The sequence below is a fragment of the Salvelinus alpinus genome, chromosome 10 (assembly GCF_045679555.1).
Source record: "Salvelinus alpinus chromosome 10, SLU_Salpinus.1, whole genome shotgun sequence".
NCBI classification, from domain to species: domain Eukaryota; kingdom Metazoa; phylum Chordata; class Actinopteri; order Salmoniformes; family Salmonidae; genus Salvelinus; species Salvelinus alpinus.
Window position 1 is genome coordinate 48,916,147 of NC_092095.1, and position 14,603 is coordinate 48,930,749.

Below are 14,603 nucleotides of genomic sequence, written 5' to 3' on the forward strand. Positions count from 1 at the left end.
GCATATTAATTAACCCATATTAACACTAATTATTCTGGGAAATTATCAAATAAATTAAATTTTCTAATTTTAACCTTTTCCTTTGCTTGATGTATCTCAGCAGCCAGAGGAACCTTTAGCTGGAAATCGATCTCACCTGAGCCGGTGATCTTGGGAGATTGTTATTTTTATTTATAAATATTATTTTTTTATTCCTCCCCAGCTTTCTGCCTCGAGTCCTGAGGGCAGCCTAGGGAGCTTTTGTGTGCCTTGCCTCTTCCCCCCCCCCCCCCCCCCCCCCTTTTTTTTTGGCTCCTGCGTTGGGGAGGCGGGGGCCCAGAACATTTGTCGAGGAGGAGGAACATGTGCGCGGTGATGCACAGATGGTGGATCTGTACAGGGCGAGTAAAGGTGGGCCCTCTGAGCAGTTGAGCAAACCTTGAAGCTTTCTTTCTCCAGCCTGTTGCTCAGGCCTCTGCAAATAAATGGGAGTTTAATTCAATTAGAGTCAGGCTACTGTGAGTGCCTCATGGCAGACATTATTGAACATAACCAACCCATTCCTGACACACTCAGAATCACTCACTACTCACTCCCATGCACACAGACACAGAGAGAGAGACACAAACACACACACACACACACACACACACACACACACACACACACACACACACACACACACACACACACACACACACACACACACACACACACACACACACACACACACACACACACACACACACACACACACACACACACACACACACACACACACACACACACACACACACACACACACACACTCTCCCCACTCCCAGGTTGGTTTACACATCGCTGAATTTTCACCATTCATCGCCTCTACAAAGCTGCCCCTCTCCTTTCAGCTCTTTGTTTGCCCTCTGCCACTGTCCTTTTACTGCTTACGGCTTGCTTGTTCTGGCCCCTGTGAAACACCAGGCTAGTAGACGTGCACAAGATCTCAATCGTTCTTGTGTATCTCACTGGAATACAGACAGTCAGTCACAAGCATTCTTGTGTATCTCACTGGAATACAGACAGTCAAAAGCATTTTCGGTATGTAATGAATGTAAAACAGCAAGTTTTCCTAATGAGTAAAAAGCCAAAGTTAGACATATTTCAAATTCCGAAGACAGAAGAATATATTTAAACCTTCCCGCCGTTCCTCCCACCTACAACCCCCAAACGCTTCCTACCCTAAACGGCCTACTCAGAGCCCTAAACTCTGTCGTGAAAAGGAATTGTGAAAGTTAAAAGGTCCTTGTTAAATCCCCTCCCAGTGGGGTAGCCACAAGGCTTTGACCTATTTTTTTTTACCTTAATGCCTCTCTACCTCTCCTATTCCCCCGTTCTCCACCTCTACCTGATCTGCATGTTTCTCATTCATGAGACAGGGCAGTTTTCCTCCAATAGGGTGAATGTCCTTGCCCATTACCGACACTGATAGCCACAGAAAACACAACATTACCTGGAGCTAAGCCTCAACGGCCAGTTAGCCAGGCTTTCAGTGTGAGTCACCTACCACCTTTCCCCATCACATCTCACGGGAAGCTGGCTGGGAACTGGAAAGTCTCCGCCTCCAAATAGAGGGTACTGTGATGGACATAGAGACCCACTGGGTGGAATAGATCTTTCTGACGCCTTCTGTCTCACCTGTTCCATGAGACAGAAGTGGTTATTTGGATATTCTTCTGGGTTGTTCATTATGGATCGAGTGCAGATCCAGCGCCTCCCAGCTCGGGAGCCTGTTGAGAGGGCTTTGTGGAAGAGTGTAGGGGAAGGGGAAGAGTAGGCACACAGATGCACGCTTGCAGCAAATTCACCCAAGGTATGTTTATTTGAGTGTGTGTTTCGGGTATGTTCAGAGGGTCAGTGTATGACTCGAGGGTTGCGTGGTTGATGTCTGAATGTATGACACGCACATTTCGTAGTGTGAGAGTTATGGTTTGTTTAACAGCTCAACAGTAAAACACAGTTATATTTTTGGGTTCTTAACGTGCTGTCTTTTCTCTTTGGAAGAACACTTTTCGGTTTTGATGACATTATGTGCCCTTTTTTATAAGAAGGGTACAGAGAAACTGCCACAGTCGAAATATTGATTGTCAAACGTCTTTATTTGTTTTAAGAAAGATGTTGAGATTTCAAATCAGACTCCTTTTTGTCACAGACATTGAAAGGATAACTCGCTCTCTCATCCATCAACGGGAAAAAAACGGTCATTTTGGAAGGTTATAGACATCATAATCAATGCACTTTTGAAACTGCCCTCTGTACTGGTATGCCTGACAGCCTAATACCAGAGCTGTGAAAGGGTTATGTCAGCCACGAATAAGCCTGATATTAAGCAAGACTCAAGCGAGCAATTACAAGTGTCATTTTAATTATCTGTAAAAGTCGTTCCCTTTATTTACCTCCAAATCAGGAGAAAGAAGAGAGCTGGTGAAATCAGCTGGTAACAGGTAGCATCAGTCAAAATGCCAGCTGTAATTGCCTTTGTTGAGGGTGGCACTTAAAATAAAGGAGGAGAAAAATAGAAAGTGTTATCTGAAAGAAAACGTAGCCCTAGAAAGTAAACATGATGATTTCTTTGTCTATCTCGTCTAGAAACACAAAAGATTGATTAGTGGTGAGGTATAGAACAAAATAATGGCAGAGTGTAGGCTAACATTAGTAGGTTTCGAAATGACTTTGTTTCAGAGTACAATGCCCGACGTCAGGCTGGTGCTTATAGTATACTGAGGCGTCTGTCAGAGATGTCACCGAGACAAAGCCGGCTTTCTGAAGTCAATGCTGATTGCTCCTTTGATTGACAAGTCGCACACTGTCATTTCTGTCTTCTCCAAGCTCTTTGGTGAGTAATGTTCTGTCTGATAGCCAATGTTCTAGCTTGGAGATCACATCCAGTGAGCTCCCCTCTCCTACTCCCTACCACTCCCCTAAAACATGTGGACCTGTATGGAAGCACAGATCCCCCAACCTGGAGTTTAGTAGCTTTTATGGTTTGGTTTGGACAATTGTAGATGTCTAGAGGTTTGCAGTGGGATTATGGGATGAGTGGGATGATCTTCACCTCTCCTCTATGTCCAAGGCCCATTGTCTCCAGGTCCATTGCTCAATATTGAAGATGTCACATTGTAGCGCCTCTCTTTATGCGCGAACCTATACGCTATACATGGACCTATAGCACACTGAAAAATGCTCTATGAGAGGTTTGGGGTGTAAAGAAAGGCCTTTTAAAACCTGTCCATCCTTAGATAATGTAATTCACTCCTCCTGGGTATTCGTCGGTATTCAGGCTGAGTCCAGAGATCAGGTCTGCAGGGGCGGGGTAATAGCTTCCCAGGCCTCCTGCTTCTTTGTTACTCCCTGCCGCCCGCCTGCTAGGCCACCCTTAGAAACCTGCCTGGGAGAAAGGGGAGTAGGGAGTCCACAGCACGTTGTGTTGCTAAGAAATGGGGGTGTCGGGGTAAGTTGGGAAGGGACCAAAGGGGAATTGTAATCATAATAATAATAATAATAATAACATGTTATCAATTGTGTGCCAAGGTATATCTGGGACCACACAGCATGAGTTTGAATGTCTCACTTTCTTTTGAGCTTTTCTTTGGCTTTCTCTTTTCTCGTGTCTGAGAGCATTACCCAGTCTGCACTTGCCTAAACCCTTGTGGTCACACCTCTTGAAAAGGTTTTGTTTCCCCCGTCAATTGGTATTCTAACCAGGTCAGCTGATTCTGCTGGCCCTGTCTACGTAGCCGTTTTCATTTGAATTTGCACCTGTTGTTCGGAAGGCAAGTGCAGGCCCGTGGATTATACAAAGATCATGCATGAACATACTGCATATGCTCACCGTAATCTTATTACTCTCCATAGTATATAAACAAATAAATATCAGATGTATTTTCCCTTCTCAGTTTTGGAATTTCAAAGGTTTTAAGGTTTTATTTAGTAGTCATACACAGCTACAGTACAGCAATTAAAACGGACCTTAAAAATGTTTGCACTCTGCTTTTTCCTCGCCTTCCCTTAGCCACATTTGAAATTGGTTCCCATGGTGTCATGATTTCCCCTCTGCGGTTGTTTTGAGTCTGTTTCTCTAGAATAATGTTTTAGGAACTAGCAGTGAGGTGTGTCTGTGTACGATGCGGTGATGTAGCGGCCCTGTTTCTCTCGCTGAGCTAATGTCCTGTGTTTATTCCTCTAATAAGTCTTTCGACTTCCTTCGTAGGACAGACAATTTATGGACCTTGTGTGTAGACTGGAGAGGCTCGAGAACCAGCCTTGTGAGGGCAGACTAATTCCCAAACAGCCACCTTCAATTGAGTTCACAGCTCTTATTTACAGGCTGCCTATTTTAAGAGAAGCCGCCATGTGTCTGGGACCAAGTGTTGTGGAATCAAGCGGGCCGCTACTTGTGTGAGTTATTTTAATGTGCGGCTCGACTGCGCAGTATTTCTCTCCGCAAACCACGACTCATTGAAAACACTCCCTGAAAAAGACAAGAGGAGAGGGAACGGAGGGAACGGAGTGGGGCGCAGGTCCTGTTTTGGTTAAGTTAGGGTTCTTTTCACACTGTATGTTTTATTTCATTTATCACTGTAAAGATTTGACTTGACGGTTGATATCTGTCAAGTTCTGGGGGGAAAAACGCAGTACAGTTGGTGCGTCACTTATTTAGGAGTGGTGAATGTGATGAAACGATTTGGGGTTAAGACGTTTCAATGCAGGGCGGTATGACTATTTGACATTTGTAAATATCAGAAGTGCAGAGTATCTCAGCCACGTCGTGTATGCTTTAGATCTGTGAGCCCAACGGAACGGTGTAGCTAGGTTGGCATCTCAGGCAGTCGGTCACCTGCGAGAGAACATCTGTGGCTATTTTGGCGTGTCTATGTAGCAGCTGACTGACTCCACACACCATGATGGGTAAAGTTACAGATTCCAGTCTGTCGCTGTGGGTGTTCTTGTAACTGGGATGTACCCCCACAAGAAAGGGCCCATGTCCCAAACGGGAATGGGTTTAACCTGTAATCAAATAAAATTAAAGTTTATTGGTCACTCGAGCAGTTTAGCAGATGTTATAACAGGTGCAGCGAAATGATTGTGTTACTAGCTCCTAACAGTGCAGTGCAATCATGACTTCATCTAAGGACATAATCCTCGATGACCTTTTTTCCATTTCAAGGTCAGTACAATGAGCACCAAACGTGAATTCCTCTAGTGACCCATCTTGTTTTGTTTTGTGTTCTCCCTCATTGCAGCGTTGAATTATGAGAACGTGATGGATACTGGTTCAGAGACAGAGGATGAGGACAAGCTGCTGGTATCAGAGGAGGACGGCCTACTTAACGGGGTGGGCAGCCCTGCCAGCCTGAATAACCACGACGCTGGATCCCCGAGGGTGGGCCACGCCCTGACGACAAAAGAGGATGAGGACGATGACATGAGGGACAGCGGAGTAGACCATGTCTGGCATGACAACGACATGCTGCACGCCTCAGTCGACGGTACTGGTGAGCGTCACACACGGCCTAAATGATGATAGGCTAGCCAACTCCTCCCCCTTCCACCACCACCACCTCCACAGTAACAGGGGCAGAGATTGACCGTGCATGGCAGTCATAAGAAGGGGATGAGATCAAACCACGTTTTGACATGCAGTGAGTTGACAGAGGCAAGCAGAGTCAGGAGACATTACTGTAACTTGACGATAAATAGGAAACGTATGATGTGCCACTTAAGATGGCAGAGGTATGGTGAAGATTCCTACACCCCGCATGACTGAAACTCACTCGGCTTGTCCGGGCGCTAAATCTCGAACATATTTTTACCCTCACTAAAGTCAACCAGAATTACATAAGATGATATTAACCTTTCACGAGCCTCTACCCCGGGTCCGGGATCACCCCCCACCCCCCCCACACACTGATTAGCATAGCTAGCATAGCTTCACAAGTAGATAGTAGCATCTAAATATCATTAAATCACAAGTCCAAGACACCAGATGAAAGATACAGATCTTGTGAATAAAGCCACCATTTCAGATTTTTCAAATGTTTTACAGGGAAGACACAATATGTAAATCTATTAGCTAAACACGTTAGCAAAATACACCACTTTTCTAACTCCATCAGTTTCTTACTCCTTCAGGTGCTATCACCAATTCGGCTCAACTAAGATATTGATAGCCAATAACCTATAAAAAACCTCTTCAGATGACAGTCTGATAACATATTTATGGTATAGGATAGGTGTTGTTAGAAAAAAGTGCATATTTCAGGTAGAAATCACAGTTTACAATTGCACCGACCATCACAAATCGACTAGAATTACTAGATAGAGCAACGTGTATGACCAATTTACTCATCATAAAACATTTCATAAAAATAGACAAAGCATAGCAATGGAAAGACCCAGTTCTTGTGATTTCAGACCATATTTCAGATTTTCTAAGCGTTTTTCAGCGAAAACACAATAAATCGATAAGTTAGCATACCACATGTGCAAACGTTACCAGAGCATCGATTCCAGCCAAAGAGCGCTATAACGTAATCACCGCCAAAATATATTAATTTTTTCACTAACCTTCTCAGAATTCTTCAGATGACACTCCTGTAACATCATTTTACAACATACATATACAGTTTGTTCGAAAAGGTGCATATTTAGCCATACAAAACCGTGGTTACACAATAAAAATACTAGGAAATCAAGCCTCAATATGTCTGACGTCATCTATCAGAGTGATCTAGTTTAATTGAAAGCTAATCATATACTTGACTAAAAAATACAGGGTTGACAGGAATCGAAAGACAAATTAGTTCTTAATGCAACCGCTGATTTACATTTTTTAAATTATCCTTACTTTTCAATACAGGGTTCGCCAAGTGACGCGATAACAAACAAAATGGCGAAATATGCGTTTAAAATATTTCGACAGAACAACAATTTATCATATTAAATATTGCTTACTTTGAGCTGTTCTTCCATCATATTCTTGGGCAATGTATCCTTTCTATGTTATAAACGTCTTTTGGTCGATAGATGTCCTCTGTCCTTCGAAATGTCCACCACCAACGACCGACACCCCGAAACGTTTCCAAAGCTAAAAAGGGCACGACAAAGAAATTCCTCAAAATCGCACTAAACGGATATAAATTGCTATAAAACGGTTCAAATTAACTACATTATGATGTTTTTAACAACTATAACGACTGAAAACATGACCGGAGAAATCTAACTAGTTAAACAACGATTTGGAATGAGGCAGGTCCGATGCCTATCTTGCTTGTGGCGCGCGGAGAAGAGAGGGAGGTGCTCCCACGTTTTGTGGTTTTATATGGGCTGGGATTGTGCAATAGACTCCATTCAAAACGTGATGACGTACAGACACCCAGAGGAAGACGTAGGCAGTGTCGGTTTCTTCATAGCATTCACTGTCGCCTTAAAAACAGACTCCAGATCAGGGGTAAAAAATTCTGAAATCTGACACCTGTCATGAAAAGTGCTGTAGAAATTGTTCTGTACCACTCAGAGACAAAATTCCAACTTCTATAGAAACTAGAAGGTGTTTTCTATCCAATAATAACAATAATATGCATATTGTACGATCAAGAATTTAGCACGAGGCAGTTTAATTTGGAGACCCAAATATGCTAATGCAGAACAGCACCCCCTATAGTTGCAAGAAGTTAACAGATAGCGTTTCAATCATGAAATTAAGAGCGCACATGACATTTTCTTAGAATGACCTCTTTTGATTGTCTCTATAATCGCAAAATGATCAGAGCTTCAGTATATGATTGATATAGGTCAATTTGCTAATAATCTAGTTTAGATCATTTTGGGCAGGTGATACATACAACTTTGGAGACGCCTTACTTTTTTCTTTGGAGCATCACTGATAGCAGAGAGCCTAGTCATGGATGCTTGAAAGATAAATACTTTTAATTAGGGCTAGGGGATAATCATTAAAGGAAGCCAGACTGCTGCAAACGTCATTAACAATCTTAAATGAAATTTTTATTTTTATGATAGCCATTTACATGTATAATAAGAGTCAATGATTCTTGCAGCGGTGTGACAGAAACAGAGTGTAGCGAGAACTCATGTAAGACACCCCATTTACATGAGCCGGTGTTAGCTATTCATTTCTCCTAATGAACTGGATTCTGTAGAGTGCTGAAAAAAGGGGGGAAATATTTCACCATCTAAAATGTTATTGCGCTCCAAAAAAACGATAATCTATTGAAAAGGAGGAAGTTCACTTTGTGGTTACTGATTATCGACATAACAACTGTAAAACATAGCTGTCGTAGACAATCGGTGCATTATTTTGCGATGTTTACGGATGTTTATATTTCTGCCCCCACCCGTAACAGTCCATATGGGGTTCGATTCTTTCTAAAATAGAAATGTTCAAATAAATCAAGATAAAAGAAAAATAAACAAGTAGTCAAAGCGTACAGTAATTGTTTATTTGATAAAAGTCTGTGGTGCCTTAATGTCTGTAATTCAACTACGTTGCAATTCCCAGATAATCTGCTTCTCACGTGATGGAACGTAGCCGGCCATATTTCTGAGACCTAGTGTAGTTAATTAGTGTAGATGATGGGAGTCTTCTCTTTCCCAAGCTTGTGGGCACAATGTTTGTCTGCCTTTTTTCCCTCTTTCACGGTGCCTAACTGTCTACAATGATACCTCAGCACATAGCTTTCCCCTGAGATAAGCGGTGCTTTTCTCCCTGCCTTTTCTACGTCAGCTTTAGTACTCTGTCCAAAGGATACATGTTTTGAATTGAAGAGCACTGCACATGTTTCTTAGCTGTGCCTTTCCGGTGCCAGCACAATCAGAGTTCTGTGTTCTAGAATGGTCCTTGACATTCTTTCATCCCACAATGGGGCGGTGGATGCGGTGGGCTGGAAAACATGACATCACTATCATTCTAAAACAAATCACCTGCGTTCTCCCCTTTCTGCCCGTGTCTCTTTCTTCTCCTGACCCGGCCTCTGTTCAAGGCCGTTCAGAGAACTAACAGAGAGGAGGAGGAGGACCTTTGTTTTTATTGCGCCCTGTTCCAATGCTAACTGGCCATACAAAATAGGAACGTATTCAAAACAAACAGCATCAATGGCGTTAAGTAAATAGGTGGACTTATGGCAGGGGAGTGGTATTCTGGACCCCTCCTAGGTCGCAGTCAGAAACTTAAACATCCTTCAGTTAAGTGCGGGCCTTCTCTCACACTCCCCCTCTCCTTACATGATTTATCAGGTAGAGACAGGCAGAGAGAGCAGACTGGCTTTTGACTCACATCATACTTTCAACTATAAAAACTGTCTCTCCAATGGATGTGTAGCTGTCGGAAGCAATAGAAATGGCCCAAAAAGGATCTGTGCAAAGGGCCATAGAGTGAGGTAGGTGTAAATGGTCTTAGCCTACCTCCTGCTGGAAGTTCTCTCACTCTCATTCCTTGACCACATACAGATAATAGGGACTGCTCAAGGTAAAGAGGGGACAAAAAGGGACAAAAAGCAAATCCCCACTTGTGCTCCTTGAGTCATATCGAAAATATGCAGTGAAATTGGATTACTAAAGGCTGCGAAAATCAAAATGGCTGCATCCATGCGAACTCTCCCACTTTCCAGGAAAAAGAAACGTGTGGGAAAGAAGAAAAGAGAGCTTCATTAACATTCAGTAAATTAGAAATGACAAAAAAAGTAACTATCCATATATGCTGGTCTCTTAAACACCAGAATTATATTTGTGGCTGTGGTGGAGGATTTTTTTTGATTGCTCACAATACTCCAGTGTATCTTCAACAATATTGCTAAAGGGCCATTTCCTTAGAGTGCAGCCTGGTTTGATGTCATTACTGAGAAGACAACGGCACTCCAAACCCCCTCATATGCAAATGAAAAATGTCTGGCATGTTTCTCCACCACACAGTCAAGCTTCATGTCAAGGGAAAGTTGAGTACTTTTCGTTCAAAAGAGTCCATTTTTTTATTCTCTGAAGCTATTGGCAGTTTTTTTATCTGTTTGGTGCAGAAGGAAAAAGTCTCACTTTAAAAGAAAGAAACAGAAAAAACCCTCTCCTAATTATTGAAATGGACCAACTATTAAAACACCAGATTTTTCACTGTGCACCAAAATATACGATATATATTATATTTGTTTTTCCTGCATATGATTCGTGATTACTAATTCAATGACAAATATTCAGCCAACTTGTTATTCTGAAGATTTCACACAACTTGTCAGGTACTTTTCAAACTCATTTCCAAAATGTTTTCTGTTAAGTCCAAGGTGCAAGAGACAGTAAAGGAGAGAGTTCCTCTATTCCCTTAATCCACTGATTTGTTTGTTTACCCCTTCATGGCAACACAGTATCCTTGAGACCATAGAAATCACATGACTAGAACAAGGAGAAACAGAGAGAGACAGGAGCCATTTTTATTACCAGCCACTATCTTCTCGGAAGTACCTTGATTTAATTTTCAAAGACAGGACGGAAGGAAGGAGTCACAGAGGACTCCTTAAGTTAATTGTCTGTGGACATGAACACCAACAATGTCCTCTTGTTTGCCGCTGCCTGCACGGCAAGAGAATTTACCCACCAATGTCAAAAGTTGTTCTCTCCCTTGTTTATGAGCCTGTCAATCTGTCAATCTGGGGTCCTTTATTTATGGCTGTCTTACCTGTGCCAGGACAAAATGCAAGTCTGCCCTTGGCGTTCCTAAGACTATGCATTACGTTGATTGGTAATAGATTCTAAGCCCACAATTCAGGATTTTCTGCGAAAACCCCCTGTATAGTTTGTCATTTTTTCTGCCGCATGTAGATTGTTAGTAGTGTCACAGTGAGGGAATAACAACTGCAAGGCCTTTTGTGCCAGTTACTCCTCTCTGATTGTTCAGGTGGATGGGGCTGGCTTCTTGAATTAATCTTTCTTTCTGGCGACTCTCGCTACCCCCGGAATGGCAGAGCAGCTTTCTTTCCCACCGCTCGTTGTTGTTTTTAAGGTAAATAAGGCTCTGTCTGGTCCTGATGATAGCATTCATTAAGAATGCCACACAAAGCCTCGGCACAGTGCAACACAGCAAGCCCTTTATATCTCGGTACCTTCCTCTGAAGGCTTCATTGTGAGGCTTGGGTTTGCTTGGTACACTGCAGCATTGAACTGAACTTCTCTTTTCCTTCTCTTCCCTACTCCCTCCTCCCTCCCCTCTTTTCTCCACAGATGAAATGAAAGATGATTATGACACTTTGGGGCCTGACGCCACTCTTCAGACAGTTGGAAACGGTACAGGTGAGTTGATTTAATCCATTGTGAGGAGATTTGATGTACAGACGTAGGATCTTAATTTGATAAGCCTGTTGCAGAAGAACTTTCCTGCAATGCAGGAAATGTAAAACTTGTGGAGTCGGTTTCCCAGACACAGATTAAGCATAGTCCTGGACCAGAATTAATTGTAATTCACATAATAATTCACATTTCCTGCTACTGCAGGATTATGTTCCTGCCGTAGCAAACTGGCTCAAATTAAGATCCTACACCTGTATTGTGTTGAAAGACGAGGCCGAGACCAACCGCCCTTCCAATCCCTGTGTGGGTGGCTGTGTATCTCTGTGTCCGTGTAGAGCATTAGTGTCCCTGCATGGTCCTTTCTACACAGAACTGTGGAACCTAATCCTACCTGCCATTTTTAATTAAGTAAACAAAGCTGATTTCCACCCACAAGCCTCTTGGGCATTAAGTTTTCCCTCCATGATATCATCCTGACCGCTGCTGACAACTGGCCTCGGCACCGTTTGAGTAAACACTCACCACACAAGGGGAATACTTCCTTAGGAATCTTCTTTTCTTCTTTTTATTTATTTATAGATTTTGTTGATTATGTGTGTGCGTGCGTGCGTGCAAACGCATTCCTGTGCATGTGTGGTGACATTTTTTGTGGAAATTTAGACATCGCAAATGTTTCCGTTAAGGCCATGGAAACAATGTGTTGGCATTGCATTGGAAGAAAGAACCCACCACGGGATTACATTTAAGAAAGGAAAATTGCAATCACGTCTTGCCACCTAAGAACTCTTTTATCCAGGTGATTTCCTCTATTACAGAGAAGAAAGTAATTTCAAGGGAGGCGTCACGAGGTTGAGCTTGTAGCTTGTTGGCAATACAGTGACTTCCAAAATGACATTTCATTTGCAAAATCCAATTAGTCTAAATTTGATCTTTTTGATGTGTTTTTATAACCTGAAGATACATATTTGTTTAACGGCGAGTTGTGAATCCAATATAGAGATCTCAAGCATCCTCACAGTTTTGTGTCTCTAAAATGCATTAGATGATTCTCAAATAGTTCACACAAAGTCCTAATGAGGATGCAGGAAATTGAGCTGCCCAGTTAACAGTTGTTTCATACGATTTAATACAAGATCCTTTGGCACCAGTGACATTTCCATGCCACTTTTGACAACCAAATACACTACCTTGACCTTTCACAAATTGGACCCATAAAATAATCACTGCCAAACAAATCACAAATATAAAAATGTATCTTGGCTTGGACATGTCTAATTAAATAAGTAACTACCCACATCCAGTCAAATCAACTAGTTTGCGTGACTTTCTGTAACATTTAGCACGAAAATGTTATACGTGACAAGTTTTATGACAGTGATATGATAGGGGGTAATAGAATATAGACTTGCCTCAGGTTGTCGGAATGCCGTATAGTATAGCTTTGAATGAACGTGAACCTTTGAGAGTCTATCATCTGCTGTTGACTAATGAAGGTTGCCGCTTTTGATTAGCTTTGTTTGCTATTGGAGCCACGGCTATCTCTACTCTGCAGCTTTGGGATTCCCTAAAGAGAAGGGACTGGAGAATATGAGAAAACACACAATGTGTGACTTCAGCAATTTCAGAAAGACAGCTTCAGAAAGTATTTTAAGGACTATGGTTAAAGCTTTTTTTGTGCAACATTGTGGTTTGTCCTCTGTAATCTGCTCCACAGCCAATCCACTAACCAGAGCCATTTTGTTGACCCCTTGTCAATACACAGGGAATTAGATTGTACTGTTGCTACACAATGTGAAAATAAAATGTTGTTTTCGAGAGGCTTAAACACCGAGGCTTAATTAAATAGATATAATCTCAAAGATCCAAAATTGTAAAATACAAATTATTTTCATTTCACGTATGAAGAAAAATTAGAAGTCATTTGACCAGTTTAAATTGTGTTCCCCACATTTATTGTGTAACTGGTAATACATTGCAAGTAAATACAATATGTTTATCTGAAATACATTCCCACGATATAAGGTGGTACTTTTCTAAGATGAACTCATATGTCTTGTTTTAGTGGCTGTTGCGTGACAAGATAACACAGTAATTCAGATGTATTCTCCCACAACCACTACCTTAATGTCTGTTGTGGAGTTTCTTCATCCCATTTAGACCCGACACATTCTCAGTATTGCTGTAACACACATTTCTCTTGGGGAGTGAAGAATCCAATTTCTCAAAACCCATCTCTCTCTCTCTCTCTCTCTCTCTTTCTCTCGCTCTCCCTCCTCCTCCTTCTCTCTTTCTCGTCTTCTTTTCAGTTAAGAATGTTGTTGATTGCACTTCAGAGTTTGAGGAGTTCTTCGCTAAGCGCAGCAAGCTCCAGGAGGAGAGCCTGAGCGAGAGCCACAGCCACGTGGTCAGCATCGCTGAGTACCTGCAGCGGGGCGACACTGCCATCATTTACCCAGAAGCACCCGAGGGAGAGGAGCTGTCCCGTCTGGGCACGCCCGAAGCGCCTGAAACAAACGGCCAGGAGGAAAATGGTAAGAATCCAGAGACCAGCCAGGGAGGGCGAGAACAGAACCAGGGGACAGGGGCTGTATGTATGAAGCGTCTCAGAGTAGGAGTGCTGATTTAGGATACATTTTGACATTTAGATCACAATGAATAAGACTACATGGACAAGGGTGAGCTGGGGCCATATGTTTGAAATGTTTTCGAGTAGGAGTGCTGATCTAGGATCAGTATTGCCTTTTAGACCACAATGAATACGATTACATAGACATGGGGGAGCTGATCCTGGATCAGCACTCCTCCTTTGAGACTCTTGCTATGTACGTCACCAGAAGAGAACAGAGCAGCAGTGGTGTGGCTGGACTCTTCTTGGTCTCTGTGGCTCAGTGACATGGGCAGCTGTTGGTCTCACAGATTCTTCACTGGATGCCTCTGTGTTTACCTTCGGTCCTTCAGTCTTTGAGCAGCAGCAGCTGCCAGAGGTCTGAAATAAGATAGTACACCTCTCAAACCCCGGGGGAACAGGGATTGAATTAGAATGGATTTATGATACGTACTTCAGAAATTATGAAAGTGTGGGAAAAATGGTATTAAATAAGCCACTTAAAAGCAATTAGGCGAGGGGACTATGGTTAAGGGGAGCAAGGAAGGACGAGGGGGGAGGGTGGGTGAGGTAGTGTTCTTAAAAACCAGGTCAAGGTGCTTTATTTCAGACTGACATTTGTACGATATCAGTGTAAAACCGTGTAAGATTAGATAGCACGTTTCATTTTTGTCTTAAATCAAAAGTCAAAGAA

At 42.5% G+C, this 14,603-nt stretch overlaps 1 protein-coding gene across 7 annotated transcripts in view; it reads left to right on the plus strand.

Moving 5' to 3' along the window:
- The window catches only part of LOC139532138 (zinc finger E-box-binding homeobox 2-like), an 80,582-nt gene that overhangs the window by 53,771 nt on the left and 12,208 nt on the right, over window positions 1–14,603 (plus strand). For 3 of the 7 annotated variants that reach the window (XM_071329345.1, XM_071329350.1, XM_071329346.1), the window contains exons 3-5: window positions 5,262–5,513; window positions 11,239–11,307; window positions 13,611–13,835. In XM_071329345.1, the coding sequence (XP_071185446.1) occupies window positions 5,262–5,513; window positions 11,239–11,307; window positions 13,611–13,835 (546 nt within the window). Of the gene's footprint in view, window positions 1–5,257; window positions 5,514–11,238; window positions 11,308–13,610; window positions 13,836–14,603 lie in introns of all 7 variants that reach the window. The other 4 variants (XM_071329343.1, XM_071329348.1, XM_071329344.1 and 1 more) reach the window with 2 other exon arrangements.